The sequence below is a fragment of the Diadema antillarum genome, unplaced genomic scaffold (assembly GCF_040938485.1).
Source record: "Diadema antillarum isolate AM-2024a unplaced genomic scaffold, OU_Dant_1.0 seq00001687_RagTag, whole genome shotgun sequence".
In the NCBI taxonomy this organism is placed as follows: domain Eukaryota; kingdom Metazoa; phylum Echinodermata; class Echinoidea; order Diadematoida; family Diadematidae; genus Diadema; species Diadema antillarum.
Genome location: NW_027272382.1, coordinates 151,469 through 168,669, shown reverse-complemented (window position 1 = coordinate 168,669; position 17,201 = coordinate 151,469). Strand labels below are relative to the sequence as shown.

At 36.8% G+C, this 17,201-nt stretch overlaps 1 protein-coding gene across 1 annotated transcript; it reads right to left on the bottom strand.

Moving 5' to 3' along the window:
* Positions 1–949: 949 nt before the first annotated feature.
* Positions 950–17,139, bottom strand: LOC139711688 (uncharacterized). Its single transcript, XM_071623548.1, has 6 exons — positions 16,977–17,139; positions 16,045–16,230; positions 15,433–15,606; positions 13,993–14,054; positions 5,921–5,934; positions 950–4,586 (listed from the first exon to the last, which is right to left on the bottom strand). Exons 1-4 carry the CDS (start codon positions 17,094–17,096, stop codon positions 14,001–14,003), a joined length of 534 nt encoding a protein of 177 aa, XP_071479649.1. The 5' UTR covers positions 17,097–17,139; the 3' UTR covers positions 950–4,586; positions 5,921–5,934; positions 13,993–14,000.
* Between the last annotated feature and the right edge of the window lie 62 nt (positions 17,140–17,201).

Genomic DNA, 17,201 nt, shown 5'->3' with positions numbered 1-17,201 from the left:
GTAATTAAAGAAAATTAAGGAAACAATACTTTCTTGCACTTTGTTGTTGTTTTTTGCTGTATTTCACCTTACCTTCATATGCCAAAATATTCTCTATTGCTCGCACTGTGTTATGTCTATGATGTGTGACATCATCAATGAGAAATATAATTAACACTTGATAGTACAAGATCATTTACATGCAAATGTTAATTATATTTCTCATTGGTGATGTCATACAATTTTCATCATTGTGTTAATGAAGGTACTGAACCGATGAACAAAGTAGCACAAGCAAAACAAAAGCAAACTTTCAAAGAAAACCACTCTGTGTCACGATCATGTAATGTTGTAATCACTCTGTTAAAAGGAAAACAAACCAACATCAACAACAAATTATTTATCCATTTGGTTTGCAAGATACTCTACACACGTAGCACTATTTAACTTTTCTATGCAGTGGCGGATCCAGAGGGGGGCGCATCCGGCGCACGCACCCCCCCCCTTTATTTTTCGTAAAAAACAAAAGAAATAAAAAGAAAAACAATGAAATGAAACCCGGAAGTGGCACCAGAAATATTAGTCACGCCCCCCCCCCCCTTTACAGAATTCTTGGATCCGCCCCTGCTATGTGTCTAGAATATCATCAATCAAGACTGCTATGCCTCATGTACATCAAGGACATCAGGAAAAAGAATATAAACCTTCGTTACTCACTATCGACCAATTACGTTCGATGAGAATAGAACAACGCAGGCAGCTCAAAGATAAGTTCTGTAATGCATTATGTAATTATACAAATTATGAAAGGAACAGAAAAAGCGACTATTGGTGTGCATCCACCCTATACACAAATCACATAATTTCATTATAATGCAACAGATATTTCCAACCAGTACCGCCTTTATGAAAATAAAATCGGTACAACTGTAGTTCTGTAATAATAACACGGCGATACGTCATATCGAAGTACATTGTAATTCCAACTTTAATAGATAAAACGCAATGTTTTCTCAAATTTCGACACTGTAAATATATAGCAAAATGCATTGTTTGATGGCAGCTCGTCGACTCGATCATGCAATTTTTTTTTTCCAGCAATTTGCATGTATTTGAAGGGAACTCATCGACTCGATTTTGCAAGTCATTTTCGAGTTAATCACACTCATCATACTACTAGACTGTTAACTACTCGTACATGTATTACATTGTGAAGGATTGTAGGCTTACGCTACCGATCGAATGGAAGACCAGGCATTCTTATCAGCTACACTGAAATGGCGTTTTATAGTAAACACGACTTGTCATCATAACACTCTTGCTTTCCACTTCAGTTATCTAGGTGTACGTATTACTCTGAATTCTACATCTATTTTGCTTACTTTAGGTTGAAATGATTATTAATAACACTTGAGGTGACATCATGTGATATTTGCAGTTTATAATCGTTTCACCCAAGGAAACAAACATTTGTAGCTCAACCTTAGCGTTACTCGGCTACAAAACATGATGAGATTATTTTGATTAAAATAATGCGAAAACTTTCTCTGCATCTTCTTTACTTGAACCATTATGTTTTGATGACACAAATATTTTCTCCATATCTCACCCCATGCTATATACTTCCAACTTTCATGTAGAACTCAAACCTGTCGTTTGAGTACAATGGTTGACTAAGTCCTATCAATACACTGAACGAACAAAGTAAAAAAAAAAAAAGATGAACAAAGGAGTCGGAATTTGAAAAGAGAAAATTACATGGATCCTCGATTAACATCTCATACAATACATCGAAAAGAGCGCAATATTCTTTTTTTTTTTCATTTAGTATGTTTAACATTGCAATATCAATAGTGTTTCAAGTTGCTACTAATACAGACATTCTCTGTATACAAAGCGCCACAACCATGTAATGATATCAAGTTGTCAATGTATGGTTTACCCACTATTTCTTTATACCAGAAAAAAAGTGTCACCTGGCAGTAATTGTCGTTTACTAGTATGTCTGACAGTATTTTCATACACGTACTGTCAACCAAGATATTTCTGCAGTGTCAAGACGACTTAATACTGCCACTGAGAAACTGAAAATGGGCGAATGATGCCGACCCCTTGTTGCTCGCCCTGGCCAAACACATTATGTGCCATACCCCTGAATTAAACTGGGGAATTATTTAAATTATTCGAATTAAATTCTATGAAAACAGAATGTAAGGAATGCTAGATTTTCCTGATTTCCTTCCTGATCCATAGGACGGCGTATAGTCAGCTAAACCAGAAGAGAAAAAAAAAATCGATGCTTTGATTACATTTTACACACATAGAAAGGGGGACCAGGGTGGTTGTGGTTTGTTGTCTATCTACTTGGACTATATACTTATTCATGGTATATCAAACACTCAACCGAAGGGGAATGAACTTTGTTTCTTAAACTTCAATCCCCAAGAAAGAGCCGCTGCATGCACTCACCTTGTACTTGCAATACAGCCTATTATAAGAAAATTTATTTGGCACGAGGAGCTACATAGTTCATCAGAGACGTAGCAGGCATAATAGACTAACGACAGAAATATTGAATTTGCTTTGACAAAAAAAAAATGAAATAAAAACTGTGTATAGCCAATCGAAGAAGTCTGGATATATAAATCTGCATATACCACAGTACTCAAGAGTGTCATTCTTCACGATAATATTTCATGGCAAAAAAAAAAAAAAAAAAATGAATGTGCACCGTTACTTCATTACATCATGTATTTCTTATACATGTACCATTTGTGCCCATTGCAAGCAGTGACAACTCTGAGTGGCCAGTGATGTCTCAGATTTCTGTACGCATTGTTTTATTATGTTGTACCTTCTTAACACATAACACCGGGTACAGTTTAGAAATTAACTATACGAGCGCATTGAGAAGGAAAATTTGGATTTACCTGTGGATTATCTCAGACAATTTTAATACTGTACACGATACATGTAGAGGTCTGGAGAGAAAATTAGTCCCTCACACACATTATCTCACATCATCTTATCTCATCCATGCAGTATCATGTTATGTTTAATGTATATTGTGCTGGAGTTTTGCAGGGTACAACTGTACAAATTAAGAATTTGTTCGCAAAAACCGATAAGTCCATATTTGCCAAATGGAGATATTTGCGATTAAAGGTCAAGAAAATGAGAATAATAAGAAAATGTTTGCTTCTTTTGACCATGACTTCAAAACTGTACCTTCATAAGTAGTGACCAATATATCATTTAAAAGGCATTATTTTGTACTTTGTGACAGAGTCCGTACTTCAAAATCTTCAAAAATGGATTTATTTTTTTTATTTATTTTTTTTTGCGAACAAACTCTTCAATATTTCGTTTGGTCACATTTCTACATTGAAAGACCGATATTTAATCATGGAATAGTTAAAGGCTTAGTGTCTGTAGGAAAAAAAAATAGACAAACAAAAAGACAAGTGGGGAAACACATAGATGCACATCGGTATACATGAAGCCCAAAGGCACGAAAAGTATCGAGTTGTGTCTCTCCACATGGTATATACAACTCGTGTGCATGTGTGCATTTATGATTCCTGCATTTTTTTTTTCATCAGCATCTAGGGATATACCTCCACCAAGTAACTACAACAGTCCAACTCGTTACAGGGCTCTCTGAGGATCACTCCTGCTATGCCGTCCATTGCGTGGTTTCTCTAATTGAATATCTTTCTTCTCTGACTCGTGTATTCCTTTGACTTCATTAATATCCATCACTATTATATGTTTCTAATCAAAGTCTCCCTTCAAGTGCATTCCCACTCTCACCCGTGTTCTCGTCGGGTTATTTCCATATCACACCCCCTCCTCCCCTTTATTTCCTCGCCCACTCGTTCTTGTTTTATCAACATTATGTATCTCTGAGGACTTTAGGCATTTCTTTATGACGTCAAGCCTGGGTTTAAGTTGGCCGCTGATGACTTCGGTTTTCTCGTTTGTCCCTTCATCTCTTCGTGATACATGCCTGCCTACCCTTTTTGGTCTTAATGAACAATAAGCCAGTTCGCGGTTAGCGCATTATGGGCACATGCGTACAAATTGCGTTACTTTTTTCTCAGTTTATTAGGCACTCCACTAGTTTCAAGCGACAGAAGGCATAAGCTTGCCCAATGTAACAATTTATGGAATCCATCTGTCATGTTAAAGCAAAGGATGAACTTGAATAGACCAGGTGACTAGATGATCCTTCCATTGGCATTTTGGAAAGCATTCAATTCATTAGTTTGCATTGAATGTATTAGCAATCTCTTTGTATTAATATTGTCAGATACCGCTTTTGCTGTCAGGTGGATGTGCTGGCAAGCACCACTAATAGGGATCACTTGAATAATCATGACATCACAGATGCTTATCTCAGTGAATTTAAAAACCAACATGCTCTGCTGGTACAGATGACCATTTTCTGCTCATGCTCAAAGTGGAACCCCGAAGTGGCAATTATTATTTCTGCGAACGCATTCCCAGCTCGGTTCACTTCAGGACCGTCCAGAGCTGGTGAACTTTCTTGCCCAAATCCTCGGCCTTTTCCTTATCTTCTCCCACATTTCGGATCTCTGCTGTCACTGCGGATTTAAGAGAGTGACAACATATTGTACAATGTGATAAAATAGAAAGGGGAAAATGCATGAAACAAGTAAAAAAAAAAAATCAACCAACATTACTCGCACGCAGTGAAAGACGTAGAATGTCACCTCCAAATTAGCCCTAAAGGCCGTGTCACACCAGCCTTGCGTGCGACTTGCAAAGAACAATTTTGACTACCCGGAGGTCCCCGTAGATATCCGCACATGACAGTACCTAGCATGTATCTCAAAAGTAGTCGCCCGGAGGTGCGCACGCATATTTTTTTACCCGCAACCGTGTTTAGGCACTGTCACACCTTTCCGGGCAAGCTACTCGGGCTTGTTACGTGTGGGGATTTTCTAGCATACCGGACATTCCTGAGGGCGGAAAAGGATTTGTGCGAGTCAGCGCATGTGTCTTACTTGCTGGACGCGTTATACTTGCGAGTATACTGTGTGACCTTTGTACCAGTCGCGTGGGGGCTGACAACTTAGTGAAGGAATTCCTCTAATGGAATGGCTGAAATCTCACAGAATTTCATTATCTTGGCTGCATACGGGACTGCGAAGTACCTGCGTGGGAATTGCCTGGGAAGTACTGCCGCTAAGGGTCTCCTACTGGCGTTCTGCGTGGACCTCTACGGGCATTCACGCGACTCACCCGGAAAAAGTTTTGGTCATGCTCAAAACTTGGCTGCGGTTAACTCGGACTTGCGTGAGCACCTCCGGGCAACTACGCGCTAGATACTGTCAGGTGCGGACCAACTGCGGAGAGCTCCTTGGAGTAAATTTGTTTCCCCGCAAGTCAAGCCGCAGAAGTTCCCCCGTACGGTATGACAAGGCGTGAATGAAAATTGCAAACATTCTTGTTCGCCCGCTGAAAATCTTCTACGTGCTGGAAACTACCTCCTCGCCACAAGCCCGCGTTATGGTGTGACACGGCCTTAACGGTGACACGGATACGCATGTCGGTATGCTCTATTAAAACATTTGTACTTCCTATTACCTAAAGTGACAAAGTGTAAATTTGGACATTTCAAACGCGTATCGCACACTTCCTATAACCGTGTAATTTAACAATAATTGTAATACGTTAGACAGCATTATTAATTATGATTATAGCATTTGGTACCACAGACAGCTAAACAACAGACAGACATCACGCGCACAGTTACTCACCCAAAAACGCACAAATTTGTCATATTCATTTTTCTATTTAAATGAACAGTTGATCAAATTGACTTGCTTTGTAAACAGACCCACTATGCATATGAAAAGCAGGGTGTAAAATGAAAACAAGATATCATTAAAAGAATAGAAGCTATACCTTGTACCTGCGCCGTGCGTCCTCATTCATTCATTCATTCATTCATTCATTCATTTATTTTTCATTTCCAACAAAAACAAATAAATATATTACAAAAATTGAATACAGTGCATAAATTTCATCATACAAAGTAAAGGATAAATTTACAGAAAACTTGTAGGTATAGGAAAATGTTGGAAATGGGGAGGAATGCTAAAAAGCTGAGCTTGTAGGCTGCATTCCCCCCACACGTAATACAAGAAATTATATGATCGATAGACTGATAAGCATTGAAAATGGATGAAACAAAGAAACTAAGACAAAAAGACCTATAACCTAACTTATCCGAAACAAAAACCCTGAACAAATCCCTACACTACACTAAAGTCGCTGTCATGCCGGAAAAGAGAGGAGAGAAACAAAATAGTATGTGTGTGTGTGTGTGTGTGTGAGTGTGTGTGTGTGTGTGTGTATGAGAGAGAGGGGGGGGGGAGAAAGCAGCTTAATGCGTGGTGTGAAGATAAGAGACAAAAAAAAATAGAAGGACACGAGAGGTAGTGGATGGATGGAGCCGCTTAGCTGTAATTCCAATAGAATATAAGGTTGGATTTTACACTTCTTTGCAACCAATAAAGAATCAACAATTCTTATAACTGTTCAAAATATTTTTCTTCAGATTACTCTTAAAGGAACTTAAACTTGGAGATGTCCTCAAACTGTTAGAAAGGTTGTTCCAATATTTAGGTCCAGCAAATGTAAATATAGAATGTGTAAACATTGTTCTAGTTAAAGGCAGATGGAATTCATCTGAGTGACGAGTTGGATATTTATGGAACGAGCGGTTTCTCGCAAACATGCTTGTGAAGACAGACGGCAACAAATTATTAGAAAGTTTATACATAAATTGGCCAAGACAATAATAATAAATATCAGTTATCTTTAAAATTTTGTTTTCAGAAAATAAAACATCGGTGTGGGCTCTCCAAGAAACATGACAAATTATTCGAAGAGCTTTTTTCTGGAGACGGGACAGTCTGTCGAGATATGATGGATGTGTGTTCCCCCAAGCTATGATGCCATAATTCAAATAAGGTAAAATCAAAGCTGAATATAACATTAAAAGGGTGGGAATAGAAAAATAATATTTAACTCTATTAATAACACCAATATTTCGAGATATTGTGTGACAAATACTATCAATATGTGACTTCCATGAAAGTTTATTGTCAATAACCAAACCTAAAAACTTCATTGATGCAACTTCATCTATAACTATATCATCTATTTTTTATATTATTAGGAAGATTATTTAAAGTATTACTAAATAATATACATTTAGTTTTAAGAAGATTTATAGACAACTTATTTGACCTTATCCAACATAACAATCTCTTTAATTCAGAATTTAACAAATCCACCAAAATATGAGGATCTGAATGAGAAAGAAAAACATTAGAGTCATCAGCAAAAAGTACAAAAGATAAAATATTAGAAACATTTATTATATCATTTATATACAAAATGAATAAAAGAGGTCCCAGTAAACTACCCTGAGGTACACCACAGGTGACAGATTGGTTGCAGGAGTTTTGACCAGATAGAAAAACATACTGTTTACGATCAGAGAGGTAACTCCTGAACCACTCCAAGGCCTTGCCACGTATACCATAGTGACATAATTTATGAAGTAATATTTTATGATCAATGGTATCGAAGGCCTTGGAGAGGTCCAGGAAGACACCCACTGTGTGATGAGCCCTATCTACTGCTTTGGCTACTTTTTCAATAAAGGAGAGGATTGCTTGAGAAGTGCTATGTCCTTTGCGGAAACCAAATTGTGAATCAGAAATGATATCATAAAAATCAAGAAATTTAAGGAGTCTAGAATAAACAACTTTTTCTAACAGTTTTGAAAACGATGACAACAATGAAATTGGTCTATAATTACTAATATCTTCCTTATTACCTTTCTTATAAATTGGGATTACTTTAGCAATTTTCATTCGTAGCGGAACAACACCACTGCTTAATGACAAATTAAAAATGTAAGTTAAAGGTTCAACAATATTCTCAGCTATATTTTTCAAAATAACGTTATCAATACAATCAGGTCCCGAGCTTCTTTTACTTTCCAAACTCATAATGATATCTTTTACTTCATAACTAATAATCGGATCAAAAAAGAATGAATTTGAGTTGGGTAATTTAAGAAATTCATAGAAATTGTTTTGACAAGCAGGAGTTTTATTAGCAAGATCATGTCCAATCTGCGAAAAGTAAAGGTTAAATGCATCTGCAATCATCACAGGGTCTGTTATTTCCTTGTCACCAGAAACAACTCTTGTAACACAAAACTTATCATTTTCTTTATTTATAGCACTGTTTATTATTTTCCAAGTTTTACTCATGTCATGCTTACAAAAGGATATCTGATCCGCGTAATACTTCTTTTTTTCATAACGCAATATTCTTGTAAGAGTGTTTTTATACATAATATATTTACGATGAGATTGTTCAGTACGTTTAATTTTGTCTGCATAATACAAACTGTTTTTCCGGTTTATAGATCGTAGAAGAGATTTTGTTATCCATGGTGATCTAGGATACTTTTTGTAATCACGTTTAACTTCTACCAAAGGAACATATTTCTCTAAATGAGAATTCAAAATATTCATAAAAACATCAAATGATAAATCCGTATCATGAGTGCTATATACTTCTCTCCAAGTTTCTTCATTCAGACTATTCTTCAAATTCTGTAAGTTATCCGGTGTGACTTTTCTAAATACTTCTCTAGTGGGACTAATTGGTTTCGTGGTGACTGGGATGGATGTGAAAATTGGAAAGTGGTCCGATATATCTGCTAAAATGATATTCGATTTAGGAGTAGGCGTAATATTACAAAATATATTATCAATAAGTGAAGCTGTATTATCTGTCACTCGGGTGGGTTTAGTAATAAGTGGTAAAAAAGAAGCTGAAAACATACTATCAAGTAAATTCTGAGAGGCATTTACTGTGTGGCATTTCAATATATCTATATTGAAATCGCCCATAACAAAGCATTTTTTATTAACAAAAATTGGGTTATGGATGAGATCCTGTAAGGCTTCTAGAAATAATGCACTGCTGGAGTTTGGAGGTCTATATATCAATGTAATCAAAATATTCCTAGACTTTGGGATATTTATTTCAACAACCAAAGATTCTAAAATTTCATTCATGGAGTTAAGTTCGGTGTGTACAAAATAATCAAAATGTTGTTTAATATATAATGCAACCCCTCCTCCTACCTTGTTAGTTCTATTATTCGTAATAAAATCATAACCAGGAAATGCAAAAGAATTAGGGGAATATTTAGTAAGCCACGTCTCAGTGAGCCCAATAACAGAAAATGAATTCTGGGTAGGATTTTCTAGTAAAGATTGTAAATGTTCGAAGTTGCTATTTAAACTTCGGACATTCAGATGCATCAATGAAAAACTATCATTCGATATCTCTAAAGACTGAAATTGATTAATCGTTAGATAATCAGAACCTTGATGTAATATATTTTCCTCATTCACATTCAAATTATCGAAGATAGAATTAATGGTATCTGCTGCACGGTATTCATATCTAAATGGGTTATTTTCACTTTGTTGATCCTTTTGATTGATTCCAAAAAGGTTAATCAAATCTTCATTCCCTAGAGAATGAAAAGCAAAACTATCTATCTGCGCCATCATTAACAACCAAAATTAAGTATTAGATATGGAGCGTAAGCTCCTAATTGGAGAATAGCAAACTTTACATAAGCCGAGCGGGACCCAACCATGGATTGGAAATAGATTAACAGCTGATTGTGAACACGAGAGATAGCATGACAAGCGACAACATAAACAAGTAAACATAAACAACAAAACATAAACAAAACAACAAAAGCACACATATTGCTCAGAACATAACTAAACCTGATAGACATCAAGCAAGGCGGAGCTCCCGGCGTGCTTGAAAACACACGAGTAAAAAAAAAAAAAAACAAAAAAAAACACTCATGAATGGTATAGATCTATGGCTTACGTATAAGATAGACCAACAACGCCATAGTAATCGCAGACAACTGCGGTTAAACCAGCTAATAATCAACATCAGTTTAGATCTCAGTTTTATGTATTATAAGAGACAATATTACCAAAAAAAAAATGGAATGCCGTGTGGAGAGAGCAGTGGATAATAACAATGAACAGGACATTGAAAGATGCTAAACTGTCACTGAATACATTCAAAATGTAGAGTATAGCGTCATACTCAACGGACCCTGCACACATTTTCCAATACACATTAATTAAACCCATATATTACAACACTTTTGGTACTTCATGATAATAATATCACAAAAAAAATAATTCATGTCGGGTTACTTTTTTTTTTACAGTGATACACAGAAAAAGAAATAAGATGGTTAATACACTTTTCCTCTTCCTCTTGCTATCGTCCTTCTTGACACAAATTAGAGAGTATCAATTTTGACATATCGGTGCATGACATTTCTATGATTATACAAAAGAGGGGGAAATTGATACTGCAGAAATAAATGCAAAAGGAAAAAAAAAGATTGTATTGACCTATTGGAAATAAATGAATGATTCGGCAACCATGGCAACGTCGATTGTTAGTGATGCTGCAAATGACGGGTATGTGAACGGATAAAAGTGAAAAATGGCTTAATACATCAAATAGCATCGTTCTATAATGTTGCCATAGTGTCATGACCAGTGCAGCGGTCTTATAAAATTGCATACCATAATTATCAAAAGTAAATATGCAGCGAGGTAAATTTGATAAATCAGATTGAAGACCAGCTGCTGAAATACATTATTAACCAGGATTAGGTCACAGTGTCCATCGGTTTAACAGTTTGACTTGGTATTCAATTACATAAGAGAGGAACAAAGTGACGACAAGAAAAAAAAAAGAAGAAGAAAGAAAATAGCGAATTACAAAAAGGTCCCATATCATTCCTGGAAAAGCTAACAAAAAACCAGGATCAAATTTCTACTCGTATAGTTACTCTAGCAACAATTAAGTTGCTTTGGGTCATACACCGCAGCCGTTCATCATGATAAGCAGATGACTCCGACAAGAACACAACAATAAGAAAAAACAAGCCCAGGTTCATCATTCAACCACGTTGCGGTTGACCCTCAGCCGCCAAGTTCATTCACAGAGAAAAAGACAAAAATCGGGTTACACAAAACTTGTTTGTGCACATAATTGGTATATGGTTATCTGGTACAAAGCATAACTTAGATATCGCGTGTACTGTGTGAGGGTAGAGAGGAACAAAAGGACCAAGGAATAAACATCTGAATTTGGGTTCACGTGACGCCTCAGCGTACATCTTCCATACATTTATGGTACACTTTCCACAAACCCTTGTCATTTACAACACTGTATCATTTGTACTCCCGAAACAAATAATACAAACTCTTTTCTTATTTGGGGAAAACAAGAGCATTCAACTGGCGGCTTATCATTAAGGAACTTGTAGTTACTCCAGCGGCAAATAATCAGCTTTCAGTAAGTTGCTTTAAGTAAAACGCCGCAGCCCCATCATGATAAGCTGATGACGCCACCAAAAAAATAACATAATATAACAAACAGGGTTCATCATTCGTACATGCTGCGGTTGATCCTCAGCCCCCAAGTTCATTTACAGGAGGAAAAAAAAAAAACGAAAATCGGGTTACATAATACTTGTTTGTGCACATCATTAACGAACTCATAGTTATTCCAGCGAGAAATAATCAGCTGTCAGTAAGTTACTTTGAGTAGAACACCGCAGCTCCATCATGATAAGCTGATGACGCCACCGCAAACAGAACAATAACATAAAAAACAGGCAATGACGGGTTTCATCATTCGTACATGCTGCGGTTGATCCTCAGCCGCCAAGTTCATTTACAGAGAAAAAAAACGAAAATCGGGTTACATAATACTTGTTTGTGCACATATTCGGGATGGTTGCCTGGTAACAGGCATAACTCAGATACCGCGTGCACTGTGTGACAGTAGAGAGGAACAAAAAAGAGTAAGGAGTACAAACATCTGAAACCGAGTTCATGTGACGCCTCAGTGTACGTCTTCCATTCATTTACGAAACCATTTCCACAAATCTTTATCATTTACAACACTGTATAATTTGTGCTCCCAAAACAAATAATGCAAACTCTTTTCTTATTTGGGGAAAACAAGAAAATTCAACCGACGGCTTATCATTAACGAACTCATAGTTACTCCAGCGACAAGTGATCAGCTTTCAGTAAGTTGCTTTGAGTAAAACGCCGCGGCCCCATTATGATGATAAGCTGATGACGCCACCAAAAACATAATAATATAAGAAACGGGGGTTCATCATTCGTACATGCTGCGGTTGACCCTCAGCCGCAAAGTTCTTTTACAGAGAAAAAAAAAAGAAGGAAAATCGGGTTACATAATACTTGTTTGTGCACATATTCGGGATGGTTGCCTGGTAACAGGCATAACTCAGATACCGCGTGCACTGTGTGACAGTAGAGAGGAACAAAAAGGAGCAAGGAATAAACATCTGAAATCGAGTTCATGTGACGCCTCGGCGTACATCTTCCATACATTTATGATACACTTTCCACAAACCCTTGTCATTTACAACACTGTATAAGTTGTACTAAAAAAATTGAATAAATAAACCAATGGCTTATTATTTGTAGCGCGCTTTCTTATACCTTATTCTGCTTTGCCCTTGACACATGCCAAAATGTGTCCAATTTCATTAGTACACCAAGCTCATTTACAGAAAAAGGGAGACCAAAAGAGGTTTCATAGTACTTGTTTGTGCACATAAATGAAATCATTACCAGGTATCAGGCATAACTTTAGAAGTGCCGCATAATGTGAATGTATTAAACTTTTAAAGGAGGAACAAAATGACCGTTGAATAAAAAATCTTGGGCTGAATTAGTGTAACGTCTCAGCGTATATCCTCCATACATTTAGTATACACTTTCAGCAGACCTTGGCTTTATCATTTGCAACACATTGTAATCTGGGTGTACTCCCGAAGCGAATAATGTAAAGTAAATCCATATATGGGGAAATACAAAATAATTACCAGCAACTTATTATTATACTTATTATATAGAGACTCATTTTTACTGTTACGCCCCTGACACATACCAAAATTTCAGGACTATATTAAGACCCCACAAAAAAGGAAAAGTTAATACATCGGTATACAAGCCGGTGTTTTGTTTTTGTTTTGGAAATATTTCACAATGACACCGTTATTGATACTACAGATTGCTGAATATTGAAAAAGAAAGTGCATGTAGAGCATGTACTTGATAGCATTAAAATGCTAGTAGAACCTGTGGAACCTGTACTTGATAACATTAAAATGCTAATAAATTTAATATCTTTAGATCGACATTGACGGTCACAAGATAGGTTATGTTAATGAAGATAAAATAAAGTGGATTAAATATATTCAGACATGTTATATAAACCTATGTAACTTAAATTGTGGGGAATCTAATATTGACCAAGATTATAACATCATATCATTCACTCTGGTGACCGCTTTTGGACAAACAAGAACAAATAGAAAAGGAGTAGGAACTGCACTGTTCCGTCTGGAACGATTGATTTCAGCAACACAAACGATCTCTGTTAATGAATAGGGGCTTTTATAGTATAATTAAAACAAAATCAAAATCAATGAAGCTTCAATCCGATAGCTTACTTGCAAAGAGATCATTGGGGCGTTTCCTGCCATGCAGTCCAAGCCGACGGCGGCCCGTTGGGACTAGTGACGGCTCTGGTCTGCAGAATGACCCTCGTACCATTGACTATTATCCTAGTTGCTATGTTGGCGCGCTCCTTCCTTAGGTTGTAGGCAATGGTAGCAAGCCTGCCACGTTCCCGCTTCATGGCTGGTGGTAAGTCGGTACGAATAGTGATGCCGGGGTTTGTTGTCGCTGTTGTGGAGGGTGGCTGACGCGGGCGTTGTTGAGAAGCGCGTAGAATCCTATCGCGATCCAGCATACGGCCAAAACGGACGATAATGGGGTCGGACTGTACATCGATGGTCACTGACCAATCAAAGTGCTGACTGCTACTCCATTGATGGTAATCATCTCTTGCTGTTAAAAGCACAAGACAAAAGTCATTAGCTTGAAAAATAATAAAAAATGAAGTATGAAAAGATGACTGTTAATAACAGAACCAACAAAACGTCGCACGACCTTATTTTACGGGAGGACTCAAAATGAATGACATATCTCAACCTAGTCAATCTTTAAGTTTCATGCGAACTATATTGTCTAAAGAGTATTGTCTTCTTCACTTTTTTTTTTCATTTTGTGATCATAAAACGAATAGGAAGTTGTGTTACTAGCGATTTTTTTCTCGAACACTCTTGTTTTTCGTTTCAGGAATACAAGCTGTTGTGTGATAAGGCATGTCCTGTAGAGGCCTTTTTTATTATTTGTTAAGTACTCTTCACTTATATAGTCGAATAACTTTGGGAAGGATAATGGAATTACTTAGAAAGTTTGCATTGGTCATGGAAAGAATGGATTAACGACGCCTGCTATTAACAGCCTTCAGCATAATTTGATAATCCCTTCATTGTTATTACTTTAGACTTCACATTTCTTGTCCGACTTGCTGTACAAACACTGCTTGATAAGTTTAAGAATTTTATAGATCCTACAATATCAACATGTTTCAGAATGTGGGCTTTCTTTCCAACATTATATTTTGGGAGAGTACAGTCATTATTATATTTGAGTCACACATTACTTAAATATTAAGATTTCTTCGGTCAGAATGTGCAAACTACATGTCCATGGCTGGCGAACTTTTGTAGATTTTTTTTTATGAAAGAACGCGTATCACGTGCATACACATACACTCACACACACACACACACACACACACACACAATCACACCCAGAAACAAGTAAAAAATAAACAAATGCATGCCTTGAAATTTCAATTCGCATTTTATATACATAATTGTGTAAGGCCACATTCACTGAACGAAGTGCAATACTTAGATACTTGTTCTTTTCCATGATACATCACCTTGTGGTGGTATTTTGTCGTTTCGATACAAAATTGCGGTACGTAATTCCACATGAAACCATCATATTTCAGCAATGGGAATTACTATTGTCGTGAGAGAGCCACAACTCATAAACGTAGAAGATGCCGCCTCGTTCATTTCTCACCAAAAACAATAATACTACCGGTCCCCATGGAAGACCATCTATTGCAGAAAGTATATGGACCAGCCAGGAGGAAAAGTGCAACAAACAACAAACAAACACAAATAATTATAAAATATAACCATTCAGACCATCTGAGCAGTCATCAGAGACTATTGCCCTCGTAAATGAATAATAGAATTAAGAACTTGTGTTACTTAATATGATATGACCCTCGGGAACCTAATTAAAGTTTCACTCATTTCTATTTGTCGTTTTTTTCAATCAAAATGCAATATATCTATTTTACCTTACTGCTCGTGGTTTGTGAAGCAACTGTTTGGAGGAATTCTCTGGGCAGGGTACGGTATTTGAGATCGGCACGTGCAAGTTGGGGCATTTGGCACAGAAATTTGGCAAAGTTTTCTGCTGCAGCTGGCTTTGAAGTCGAGTCAGTGAAAGTTGATAAAGACAGTTCGCGAATCTGCATAATAAAAAATAAGAAAAACTAAAACTAATTGAATGACCACTTGAAGGTAAGGGTAACACAAAATACAGTGTACACCTTCTATATAGCTTGTTCTAATGCAGTAGGTAGTCGATACTTTCAACGTGGCAGTATTCGTATAAACCGTGAAGTTCACACAAATTTAACAGAACAAATAAAATGTCACCAGATATTTGATCTAATGTCTGCAACAAGAGGCCATGTATACTTAGCATCGAATAATCAAAATCAAGCATGATGGTTACTTTAAAGCTTTCTACTAAAAACATAAAATATTCGTTTGTTTTGAATTTTATTTCTGCATTTTCTTTCTCAAAACACACCAACAAATCAAAACTAATGGTTAAGAAAATTGATAAAGGGCCACCATCCCGTTAGTCAGATATGAACTATGCATGATCAATGGTGGAATACCTGACACGTTTGCGCCATATCAGCTGCTGTTGAGAAGAAATCATCAAACAAGTAGGAGCATTCCAAGCTGAACGCCCAGAGACGAGGCATACTGCACACCCATTCAGCCAAATGTTTTCCCGCAGAGGACTGCTGGTAAGTAAATTTTTGTTTCCAGTCGCCTATGATCAATGTCAAATCTTGTATCTGTGGAATACATATCAAAGAATCAAGCAAAAATTATCCGTGTAGACAGAAATTGCTGAAAAGTATACAATAATACCAATGCCAATGAAGGCTATTTAAATTGCCAACCCTGTGAACACCCTTTGAAACAATTACACAAATTTATAAACGCAGGAACATGATAAAACGTTTCCAACAGAAGAAGAAGAAAACGAAGAAGAAGAAAAAGAAGAAGAAAAAGAAAAAGAGGAAGAAGGAGAAGAAGAAAACAAAATAAAAAAATTCGCAATTCAACTGTGAGCCTTATACTTTTTTCTTCCATTACTGTCATGTTGCTCTCCTTGAATGCACAGTGCCCTGAATATAGAATACAGTCAAAAGTGAAATGTGAAAAATCAGTGGACCGTGCATGGTGTCAATATATTCTGGTGTCGTTAAACGTCGCTTTATTAGTCAGCGTTTAGCATATAAACGATGGTAAAGTTCACCGTTTTGATTTCTTTTTTAATATCTGAACACCTTAAGAATCTCGAGACCATATATCACTTTTAACATTTTCATAGCTTCACTCGTGCCAATGGATCTTCCACAGATGTTGTGCAGGAAAAATGACACACAACGACCTTGTCATTGACATTTTTTTTTTAAAGATGTGAAAGGATAATCATATTGTTGGGATAGTGTTTAATTTGATAAATGATTCAGAAACACTCCTTCTGACCATGTATTCCTCATATCAATTTCGTGCATAGTCGAAAGTGACGCACCTGACATGATGACGATAAGTCGGCTGCACATTTGAAGAAACTGTCGGGAAAGTAGGGGCATGTTAGATAGAAGTGCGAAAGATTTGGCATAGTGCAGACCCATCGGGTGAGGTTTTCCATCGTGGGCTGTTGTGCATCGTCAGCCAAGCTGACCAATGACACATTCAGCTCTTGAATCTAAAGCCAAAAGAGTCAACAAAAACAGACGTACAAATAGAGAAATAA